The sequence below is a fragment of the Dermacentor variabilis genome, chromosome 4, assembly GCF_050947875.1.
Source record: "Dermacentor variabilis isolate Ectoservices chromosome 4, ASM5094787v1, whole genome shotgun sequence".
In the NCBI taxonomy this organism is placed as follows: domain Eukaryota; kingdom Metazoa; phylum Arthropoda; class Arachnida; order Ixodida; family Ixodidae; genus Dermacentor; species Dermacentor variabilis.
In genome coordinates this window covers 183,345,373-183,357,826 of record NC_134571.1, presented here as the reverse complement: position 1 = coordinate 183,357,826, position 12,454 = coordinate 183,345,373, and the positions used below count along the sequence as shown (strand labels likewise).

The following is a 12,454-nucleotide window of genomic DNA, read 5'->3' as shown; positions in this document are numbered from 1 at the left end:
AGCAAGTTTAGACCATACTTATATGGCCGACCCTTCCGAGCTATCAGCGACCACCATTCATTGTGCTGGCTGGCGAATTTCAAAGACCCATCTGGACGGCTAGCAAGATGGAGTCTACGGCTGCAGGAATACGATATAACTGTCGTATACAAGTCCGGTCGCAAGCACAGTGATGCTGATTGCTTGTCACGTGCACCGATTGAATACACGGAATCTACGCTTAGGGAAAATGAACAGGATTGCCCGTTCCTAGGAGCTGTGACAACATCGCAAATGGCTCAGCATCAGCGATCCGACGGGGATTTACGCCTGCTCATTGATTATCTAGAAGGACACCCTGTTGACATACCACGGGCTTTTGTCCGCAGCTTGTCGTCGTTCGTCCTGAGAAACAATGTCCTATACAAAAGAAATTTTGAACATAGTGCAGAGACTTTTCTGCTCGTCGTACCTTCAAAGTTACGACTCGAGATATTGGAAGCATGCCACGACGACCCATCAGCAGGGCATTTAGGAGTGAGCAGAACATTCGCACGCATCCGCATGAAGTATTACTGGCCAAAGTTATTGAACTCTGTGCAAAACTACGTGCGAACCTGCCGGAACTGCCAAAGACGTAAAATACCACCATTCAAGCCAGCAGGCCTCCTACAACCGATACAGCCACCGGAAACTCCATTCGCACAAGTGGGAATGGACTTACTTGGCCCCTTTCCCACATCGTCATCGGGAAATCGTTGGATCGTAGTTGCAACTGACTACCTAACTCGATATGCCGAGACAGGGTCTCTTGCCAAAGGAACGGCCAGTGAAGTAGCAGAATTTTTCGTCACTAACATAGTACTATGGCATGGCGCTCCTAAAGTTCTCATCACGGACCGAGGAACCATTTTTACTGCCCATTTGACACAGTCCATCATGAAATTGACGCACACCAGTCACCGAAAAACCACCCCATATCATCCGCAAACAAATGGACTGACTGAACGACTGAACAGAACGCTGACTGATATGTTGTCAATATACGTGGACATGGAGCACCGGACATGGGACAGGATACTACCGTACGTCACGTTTGCGTGCAATACCGCTGTGCAAGAGACGACTCAAATGACACCTTTCCAACTCGTGTTTGGCCGGACCGTCACCACAACCCTAGATGCAATGCTACCAGTAGATGAGACCTTCGAAAATGACAATGACGTCAGCGACTTCACACAAAGAGCTGAAGAAGCACGGCAGCTGGCGCGACACCGCATTCAGCAGCAGCAACAAACCGACGCGGACCGATACAACTTGCGACGAAGAGACGTCCAGTATGCACCTGGAGACAGAGTATGGGTGTGGACTCCCGTACGGATGCGCGGCCTATCAGAGAAGCTTCTTCGTCGTTATTTTGGCCCGTATAGGATAATTCGCCGAATCAGTCTATTGAACTACGAAGTTGCTCCAGAAGGTCAAGTAACCTCATCACGACGGCGGCATCGAACAGAAATCGTTCATGTCGTCCGAATGAAACCGTACTACGACAGGCAATAACTGCTTCCGCCTACAAACATTGAGAATTCCTGACAGTCTACAAAACACCGCCTTCTCTATGCGCATCGGGACGATGCACTCTTGGAAGGGGGACAATGACGCAAGACGATTTCAAATTACGCGCCAGCCGCCTCCTGCGTCCGTCCTGCTTCTTACTGCTACCTGCGAAAGATAGCGGCAGTGAAGCGGGCAACACGGGCCCGCAAGGCACGCGCAATCGGAGCAACGTGCCATCAGCGCGGGACACGAGAAAACAAGAAGAGGAGCGGGTGCCTTGCGGAAAACTGCTGTGGCCGTTCTAGTGAGGCTCTCGTTTAGCTGCTTGTCGGGCACAAGTTCGCCCAGGGTGAAGTGATTAAAGCACCGTCACGCAAACTGTGCGTTACAATATATATATATATATATATATATATATATATATATATATATTGCAACGTGTGATCCGAAGAAGACGTGGACACTTGGATTTACTGGAACATACCGATAAGCGGCCTTTGGCTCACCTGAGGATGTCGATGCGCCTTGCTTGATATTGGCTGGCTTCCATGTTGGCCAGTGCTTGCTACCCTTTGCAAATGCATTGTTTATATAGTTTACCTGCTGTGCTTCCGCGTTACATTTATTTGGTGGAGGTGCTGGGTGCTTCCGACACTGGAGCTTCGCAGAGCACGCCATCTCGATTCTACCGCCAGGACATCAGTTGATGACAAGTCGCTGCCAACTACGTCTGCCACCACCACCTAATTTATCGCCCTCTTACATACCCGTGATCCCGGGAACTTTTCCGGAGAACAGCGTTGACGTGGTAGAGTGGCTCAGGACATACGAGCGTGTCAGCAAGGAGATTGGCTGGGATGCAACTGTAATGCTGGTCAACGTCATATTTACCTCGGCGGAACCCCTCGCTTCCTGTTTCCGACCCACGAGGCCGATACCATCAGCTATGACACGTTCCAGCCGCAGCCCCGCGACCTTTTTGGTTAAGAGAGCAAACGGGTATAGACGATATTCTAATAGACGTTAAGAGAAAAAAATGGGGCTGGGCAGGTCATGTATTGCGCAAATTAGATAGCCGTTGGACAATTAGGGTGACACAATGGGTACCAAGATGTGATGCAGGTGCTTTTCTTTAGGGATTCGGTTCTCTGATGGTTCTCCGGGAACCCAACTGAGGACAAAGCGGTTTGTTTCAAAAACACACACAAACTTTTAATAAAACTAGAAAGAGGAGAAAACATAAAATAAGCACTCAAAGAGACATCACGGCAAGAAACACACTGAGGACTACTATGGCGTTAACAGTGCGCGAGTCCGGGCTGACCACGACTGCAAGGGCGCATAATAATCTCGATGTGGAGAAGCGGCGAAAAGACGACGAGAAATGGCGCCGGTTTCACCAAAGGTCGAGGTGTTGGACCGTTGATCGGGCAACCATAGCGCGTCAGCACTGGCTTGGAGAGGGAAGGCAGGCGGCTTCGCGGCACGAACAAATTGCGGCGGCGTTCTGTGCAGGCAGCTGGGCGTAGAACTCGGGCCCGTAGCCCCGCTGCTCTCGTCCTGCCCACGGGCGCAGAAGCTGGCCAGCCTTGGGCAGGAATTCACGATCGGGTAGAGTGGCGACACACAGGAATGAGTTGGAAGGAGGCCTCGGTCGGGTAACGTCCTGGTGGCACTGGTCCGGAACCCGTCGGCCTGTCTTCATCTCCCAGTCCTCTGGCCAACTTTCTACTGGGGTCGCTTGCTGGAACTATCCCTGTGTATCCCCCTTATGCAAGCGCGCCCCGCTTTTTCTCCCGCTCTGGCCGATTCCTCGTTTGCTCATTGGCTGCTTGAAGCTCCGTGGTGTCTTGTGATGGGATTGGCTTTTTCTGTTTGTTTTTTTTTCTTGCGCCTCGTGTTCACGTGCTTGACGGTATTAGACGTTGTCGTTTTCCATCCAGCATGGAATTCACCTTGGCGCGCGCACTACTCGTCTGCTTCTTGTCCTCTCCAACCACCACACCGTGTCCGCACTACACACATCACATAAGCCCCCTTTTTACAAAGTTTTTTTCAAAAAATGAACGTTGCCGCTAAGTGCGCGACAGTCTATTACGACACACTCTATTTCAGCAAAACAAAATCGAGTCTTTATGTCACCGTGTCCAAGGTCAAAAGTCCGAGAGAAATCATAGGTGAAACATTACAGCTCATTTAAGTGACCCGTTCCCACATCAACCGTACCATACATCTATCTTCTCGGTCAGGGTACACTGGGCAATCGGCGATCATATCGCTCCAGGCATTAATGTCTGTGGATGGCATCGATCAAGTCACTGCCGGCGTTATAAGGTAGTGAATGTTGTGATGCATTGTTGCAGCATCACTGCCAATGCTAGAACGACACACGAGTGCATGAAAACACAAAGGATCTTCTGAATCTTTAAAGCCATGAGTTTATTTGGTACACAGTCCTGAACCCTTCCAAGTGCGCATAGTGTCACAAGGAGTTGCTTTTGTCGGATTCGAGGAACGCAGTGAGGACACCTCAGTACTTTTTATGGAAACAACACACGGTTCCTCAGAAACCCTGATATTGTCACAGTCGGTAATGTGGAAAGAAAACGACGCTGACGGCGGTCTTAGCGACGACGAAGTGTTTAGCAGTATCGATGCTCTTCGCTTGTTGGCTCAGCCATTAAAAGCCACTTGTAAATAGACGAACGCTTCTTCCTTCCCGTAACATAATTGGTGGACGTGCGGGGTAATTACTCGAGCAAGACGGAGCTCCGCAGCGGACGTAACCTGGCCGCCATGTCTTCCGAAGGAGAAAGTTCCACCGCGGCCCCGTCGTCGCCACCGACGGTCATCCTGGCCCAGCCTCGCGACCCCGGCATGTTTTCCGGGATTGACAACGTTGACGTTGATGACTGGTTACAGAATTATGAACGGGTCAGCGCACAGAACAGGTGGGATAACATGCTTATGCTGGCTAATATAATATTCTACCTCAAGAAAACAGCACGGGTCTGGTTCGAAACACATGAAGAAGAGATTACGAGTTGCGACCAGTGTGAACAGAAGCTTAGATATTTGTTCGGCAAACCCGTCGGCCGCCAACGTGCTGCGATGAAGGACCTTGGGACCGGTGTACAGACGTCCACTGAATCTTACGTGGCGTACATCCAGGACGTCCTCGCTCTTTGCCGCAAAGTAGATAACAATATGGCAGAGGCAGACAAGGTCAGCCACGTCTTAAAGGGCATCGCGGACGACGCGTTTAACCTGCTTGTTTATAAGAACATCACAACGGTCAATGAGATCATTAACGAATGTCGCCGCTTTGAAGACGCCAAGAGTCGCCGCATAGTTGGACAGTTTACGCGTCTACCTAATACCGCAGCTTAATCGACGTACGAAGACATTGGTCCACCGCGTGAGCCCACCTCCTCCGATACGTCGTACGTATCGTTCGGCGAGAAATCGAAGCAGCGTCTCCAGCCACGCCAGTGACGCAGTGCTTTGACTATTCCCGGCCGCTTGTGTCACTCATTCAGTCGGTCATTCGCCAAGAACTTGCCAATGTAGGTCTTCCATCCATCTGCTCCGCCAGCCGTGCTGACTTTGCTTCGTCTGCTGCCTCTGCCCCTGTTCCCCGTAGCCAATACGGTCCATATCCGAGCTATCGCAACCCGGCCGAATGGCGCACTCATGACGATAGACCCATCTGCTTTTACTGTGGACGTGTGGGATACATCTCTCGCCACTGTCGAAGTTCCTGGCCAGCCCACTCTCGACCAAACTTTCCGGCCTACCGCCGCTCCCCACTGAATCCTCGCCCGCGATCACTCTCCACCGAGGTTGAAGACGCACCTGACAACGCTCGAGCCACCGCGACCAGCCGATCGCCATCACCCCATAGTCGCCGCTCCCGTTCGCCTCCGCTGCGTCGCTCTCCATCCCCTGCTTACCGTCGCCGCTCTCCGACGGGAAACTAACTGGGGCAGCTCCTGGAGGTGACGATGCTCTAGAACACCGGCCTGAAATTCCTCTGCTGACCCTGCCTACTAATCGAAACCTTCTGGACGTGGACGTGGATGGTTTGCCCGTTAAAGCACTCATCGACACTGGAACCCAAATTTCCATCGTGAGTGCGGAACTTCGAACGCACTTGAAAAAAGTACTTACTCCTGCTCCGACTCGACTGCTCCAGGTCGCCGGTGGTGGAACTCCGGCTGTGCTTGTACTGTGTACTGCTCGTGTCTGTGTCGCCGGTCGCCACACGTCCGTTTTGTTTAGTGTGCTTGAACGTTGCCCTCACAATGTGATCCTCGGACTCGACTTTTTGTCCGCCCATTCTGCTCTGATTGACTGTTCCGCCGGTGGTGTACAACTTGACCTACCTCTACCTGTTCCAATTGACCTTGCTGCTCAAGCTCCAGCGCAGCTTTGTTCCGCGGATTTCATATGCCTGCCATTTCTTGCAGCAACCTTCATCCCTGTTTTAGCCAGCCCACCTGTACCTGACGGAGACTATGTCGTTACTCCCGCGACTTCAGCCCTGCTTTCTCACAATGTCTCCTTCCCACACACCATCGTTTCTGTTGTGGACAATCAGACATGTCTTCCCATCCTAAATTTCGGGCAGTGCCCGCAAGTAGTTCCTCGAGGCATGTCTCTTGCCACGTTGTCACCAACGCACGAGTGCCACATTTCTGCTCTATCTGTTGCGCCGTCTTCGACCACTGCTCATTCTGCGCCTTCTGCATCAGCCCCGACCGACGACTTTACAAAGATGATTGCACCGGACCTCTCAACCCAACAAGCCGCACAGCTCCGTTGCCTCCTCGAGTCCTACTCCGACATTTTCGATCTGAACGATCGCCCTTTGCGTCAAACCACGGTCGTGACGCATCGGATAAATACCGGCGATGCAGCACCTGTTCGCAGACGCCCATACCGGATGTCGCGCTCTGAGCGACAAGTTATCCAGAGCGAGGTTGATAAAATGCTTGCCAAAGGGATTATTGAACACTCTTCCAGCCCGTGGGCGTCCCCTGTTGTTCTCGTCAAAAAGAAGGATAACAGCTGGCGATTCTGCGTTGACTATCGTCATCTAAACACGATCACCAAGAAAGATGTACATCCACTTCCCCGCACTGACGATGCTCTGCATTGTCTCCACGGTGCCACTTATTTTTCACCTATAGACCTTCGCTCTGGGTATTGGCAAATTGCCGTTCACGAAATGGACCGTGAAAAGACCGCAGTCGTCACACCAGACGGCCTATATCATTTCCGAGTAATGCCATTTGGCTTGTGCTATGCCCCGGCGACCTTTGAATGGATGATGGACATGCTCTTGCGTGGTTTGAAATGATCAATCTGTTTGTGCTACTTGGATGACGTCATCGTATTCTCTTCAACTTTTGCGACTCATCTTGAAAGACTTTCATCTGTTCTTTCTGTTTTTCGCACCGCTCGCTTGCAGCTCAACTCATCCAAGTGCCACTTCGGTCACCGCCAAATAACCATGCTCGGACACCTCGTCGATTCGTCAGGAATTCGCCCCGACCCCGCTAAAGTTCATGCTGTGCAGAATTTCCCCGTACCAACTTGTACCAAAGATGTTCGCAGCTTTATGGGCCTTTGCTCTTACTTCCGCAGGTTTGTGGAAAATTTCGCCCATGTTGCCCGTCCCCTGACTGACCTCCTGAAGAAGGACGTTCCTTTCTGTTGGGGCTCTGAACAAGTGTCTGCTTTCTCGGAGCTCATCACGCTGCTTACCACACCTCCTGTTCTCGCCCATTTTGACCCCTCCGCTCCGACAGAAATCCGCACTGATGCCAGTGGCTACGGCATCGGCGCAGTTTTAGCTCAAGGCCAATGTGGGCACGACGGCGTTATCGCCTACGCCAGTCGCCTCCTCTCTCCCGCCGAGCGCAATTACTCGATTACTGAGCGCGAGTGCCTCGCCCTCATTTGGGCGGTGGGCAAGTTCCGACCCTACATATATGGTCGGCCATTTACAGTTACAACCGACCACCACGCCCTTTGTTGGTTTTCCTCCCTCAAGGATCCCACCGGACGCCTCGGTCGCTGGGCCCTACGGCTACAAGAATACACATACACTGTGGTCTACAAGTCGCGTCGTCTACTTCAGGACGCCGCCTGCCTGTCTCCTTATCCCGTCGATGTACCGGACGGTTTAGTGGATGTCGCACCGATCTGCGTTCTTTCGCTCTCAGCCTTGCAAGGCATTGGCGCTGAACAACGACGCGATGAGTCGTTACGCCCCATTATCGAACACCTGCTCTCTGCTCCGTCTGACCCATCCCTTCACATGTTCGTACTACAAAATGGCATCCTGTATCGCCGCAACATGCACCCCGACGGGCCCGAGCTGCTAACTGTCATTCCGTCGCATCTGCATCAGATTGTACTGCAGCAACTGCACGACGTTCCCACCGCTGGACACCTTGGCATCACGCGGACCTATGACCGAAATCGGCGACGGTTTTTCTGGCCCCGTCTCAACCGCTCCGTCCGGCGCTACACTGCCGCGTGTGAGTCGTGTCAACGCCGACAAATACCAGCTGTGCTTCCTGCCGGACTGCTGCAGCCTTTGGATATACCGGCCGACACTTTTTTTCGCGTTGGCCTTGATCTCCTCGGACCATTCCCTATATCTAAGGACGGAAATAGGTGGATTGCCGTCGCTACAGACTATACAACTCGCTATGCCATTACTAGAGCCCTACCGACCAGCTGCGCTACAGACGTCCCAGATTTCTTGCTTAACGACGTTATCTTGCACCACGGTGAACCTCGTCAACTTCTCACCGATCGCGGCAGATACTTTCTTGCCAAAGTCATAAACGACCTACTTCGATCATGTGCTACTAAACACAAACTTACTACCGCTTACCATCCTCAAACTAACGGTCTTACCGAACGCCTGAACTGCACAATAACTGACATGCTAGCAATGTATGTTTCCTCCGATCATCACGACTGGGACATTGCTCTACCATTTGTCACGTTCGCCTACAATTCCTCGCGCCACGACACAGCTGGCTATTCACCCTTCTATTTCCTCTTCGGCCGTGAGCCGACTTTGCCTTTCGAGACTCTCCTTTCGACGACACTCGACTCGCCGACAGAGTACACTCGGGATGTAATAGCCACCGCGACCCAAGCACGCCAGATTGCCGGCATTCGTCTTTCTGCTTCAGAGACACGCCAGAAGTGCCGTTACGACCAGCTCCATCACGATGTGAACTACGAACCAGGTGCTCTTGTGCTAGTTTGGTATCCAACTCGGCATGTTGGTCTTTCCGAGAAATTCCTCTCGCGATACTATCGCCCTTACCGCATCCTTCGCCAGGTGACCCCTGTCACATATGAAGTGTCTCCGCTGAATGCCACGGTGCCTTCACCTCTCTCTGACATCATCCACGTCAGCCGTCTCAAACCTTACCTTTCTCGGACCGATGAGCCGCACCAATCAGCTGCTTTTTCCGACGGGGGTAATGTCACAGTCGGTAATGTGGAAAGAAGACGACGCTGACGGTGGTCTTAGCGATTACGAAGAAGTGTTTAGCAGTATCGATGCTCTTCGCTTGTTGGATCAGCCATTAAAAGCCACTTGTAAATAGACGAACGCTTCTCCCTTCCCGTAACAATATCTTCAGGTTTATCTTGACCATGGTGCAAACCCTCCGATGTACTATCGAGAGAGTTTTCCGGTCACCTTTGCACTGCTCTATTGCATCCCCAACCATGGAACTTGTCCCTTCGGAGCAAGGATGCGTGAGTGATGAATATAGGCATTTGGTGCGAAGGCGTACCTTGCAAAGCTCTTCTTCCAGATGTGCTTTCTCAGTCGCCTGTTCAACCACTCGCTTCTCGCGCTCCTTCTGAGCTTTCTCGCATATTATCGACCATCGCTCTTGAACCCATTTGTCCAAGTCTTCCCCATGCAAGCCTAACCGCAGCCCATGGTGGCAAAGTCCGCCATTTGAAGGCGCAACTGAAGCGTTCGCTCTATGGCAAGGAAGTCCGACACGGCTGTGGACGACACGAACGAAGCCGACAGGAAGAAACAACGGCGTAGGCTTAGCAAGTCACACCAGGGACAGCGTCTACCCCGTGCTCCACTTCAGTAGCACTGGCGATCCGGCTGCGAAGCTCTGCACGGCACCCTTCTTCCTTACATATTCCCCCCTCCCTGAAGACGGAGCCGCCGAGGAGGCCTAAGGCGTCGTGAGGACGAAGTGATGCGGCTTGAGCCGATCTACGTGCACAATTTCGCGGCCTCCGCGACGCAGGTCCGTAAGAGGCGTTAGAGGCTCGATGACGTAGTTCATCGGAGAAGTTTGCTGTAGAATCCGGTAGGGTCCATGGTATCGGGAAGCAAACTTGGAGGAGACACCTGGTGTCGAAGTAGGAGGCACCCACAACCAAACGAGAGCGTCAGGCGAAAACTGGTGGTGGGGGTGCCCGTCGTCATGACGAAATTTCTGTAGCACTTGTTCTTGCATTGTAAGGGAGCGAGCTAGTTGCCGACATTGTTCTGCATATCGGGCGGCTTCGGAAACCGGTGTACCCTCTGATGAGTTGGGACTGTAAGGAAGAATGGTGCCAATGGGAAATGATGGTTCGCGGCCATATAGAAGAAAGAAGGGAGAAAAGCCCGTCGTTAACTGGGGGGCCGTATTGTAGGCGTACGTGACATAGGGAAGGATGAGGTCCCAGTCGGTGTGGTTGGAGGCGACATACATCGAAAGCATGTGACCAATAGTTCGGTTAAAGCGCTCTGTCAATTCGTTTGTTTGCGGGTGGTATGCGGTGGTACAGTGATGAAAAACGCTGTACGGAGGTGGGGCGTACCAACTAGGCACAACGGAGCTCCGCAGCGGCCGACATCTAGTTCTTCACACAGTGACAGTTCTTCACACAGTCACACAGTGCCGCAATTGTTGTTTTCTGTTATTTTACCTGCAGATCTTCCGCATAATGGCGGAACTTATTTACAGTCTAACTTTATCCTCCCTGCTCAATGGGCGCGCGGCTAGCGTGCTCGCGTGCTCGCGCGACTCGCGCTCCATTGGTTGGCACATCGTCGTCGTCGGCACACGAACGCTGCCACAGCTACTTTGGCTGTTGGGTTGATATGGTAATGCTGCGAAAGAAATTGGGCCAAACCGGAGCCTCACACAGGAGTTTTCTCCATTCTTTTCAAGGGCAAGTGCCCGACCACTGCGATGAAAGTTTAAACTAACGACCGCTTGCAAAGGACGTCTATGCTGAAAGCATCGCGGGAGTACTCAAGATAACAGCATCAAGAAGTAATGTGAGACGACAGTATTGCTTCTTCTTTTAGAGTGTGCGAGCTGAGTGTTCTGTCGGCAATAACAGGGTGTGTAAGGTTTTCTCAGCTGCATTTCGGACCGTGACCTTCAGCGAGTTGCCGAAAAACCTCACTGGCGTTAATCTCGGTGCGAATGGCTGGCATCGCCGCCGCAGCCATCCGCAGTCGTGACACCATGGCTCAAGGCTTTTAGTGAATGCATACGACGCCGCATGTGGTTTCCATCGTGGGTCCTTGTTGATTTTGTTTTAGAAAAGTGTGACGGCCGTGTCATTCGATAGTGGTGAAAAATTACCAAGCGTGGTTTTAAGTAACCAGCTCTGAGCGCATTGGAACTGCTTCTAATATGCTTGTTTATGTTCTCCTCTCTTTATTTCAGACGCTGCACGAGAAGTTGAAAAATGACGCTGGCATAAATACGCCGTTCACCTTCTACGCTTTCAGGCCATACAAACTTGAACCCAATTTTGCTACCTATACACAATTCATGCAAAGTATCAGCGGGTGAGCAAAGCTTTATTCGTGTTATTATCATTTCCAGCAGAAGCATCCCGTGAGAATTCTTTTCATTCCTTTCTTTTTATTTCTTGTTATCCATCCCTCTAATTAGTCATTCTCGGTGATTATTGGATTGGCCCGGCATGGTGTAGGGCGATTACGGAGGGCAAAGTGAACAAAATATTCACAAGAAGTAGTAAACAAAATCAAGCCTCAGCTTTATTCGACGTCCGAGCCCACTGATATACAGATGTGTTTCACGCCGGCACAATTTATTACGATAATAAACATATACTGGCACACTTTATTGGTGTCCTACGGCAAAATCGCGGCTTAATTCCTGGTAGGCGCTTATATGTATTGCACGGGTCTTAAGATATAAGAGCGCGAATGATACGTACTTCTCTGCCCTCCGGAAACAAGCAGTCCAAAATTAGTTGAGAAATATTACCAAGCATGGGTCTTAAGTCGCGCTAAACTTGACGAAACACAAGAAGGAAGAAGGGAGACACATAACACGTCTGTCACCGGGCTCTTTTATATGTCCTGATTGGCGTGTGTCTCCCCTCTTTGTTCTGGTGTTTTGTCAAGTTAGCGCTGCTTAAGGCCATGCTTAGTGTAAACCAAGGAGCGCCAATCTTCCGTCGTAATAGGAAATTACCAAGTACAAACAAAAACTCACTTTCTCTCGAAGGCAAAGCGTTGCAAGCAGTGGGATGGCGCCGAAGGAGTCAGAACGCTGCCATGACGTGGAGCGTGCCACTGGTGTTGCAGCTGTCGCACTTTAAGGGTACAAGAGATGGCACCAAAGAAACACCACCAGCGTTGGTTAGCGTGCAAAGAAAATTTTGCAGAAACCACCAACGATGACTATCGTTGTAAGCGAATAGCCCAACAGACTTACGGACGAACGAGCTAGCGACAGTACCCTCAACCGTTCCTTGGCACCCATCTCAATTCAGTTGCACGAGAGACCACAATCTGCTACGAATTCTCGTCCACCGCATCGTCTGCTACTGGCTGGCCACCGCCGGGTGGCTGGAGACACGTGCGACGAACGAGTAA

At 51.5% G+C, this 12,454-nt stretch overlaps 1 protein-coding gene across 1 annotated transcript in view; it reads left to right on the top strand.

The window, feature by feature from the left end:
- LOC142578451 (uncharacterized) overlaps positions 1–12,454 on the top strand; it is a 56,852-nt gene extending 44,398 nt beyond the window's left edge. The window contains exons 4-5 of the mRNA XM_075687832.1: positions 11,271–11,395; positions 12,352–12,454. Coding sequence (XP_075543947.1) covers positions 11,271–11,395; positions 12,352–12,454 — 228 coding nt within the window. The remainder of the gene's footprint in view (positions 1–11,270; positions 11,396–12,351) is intronic.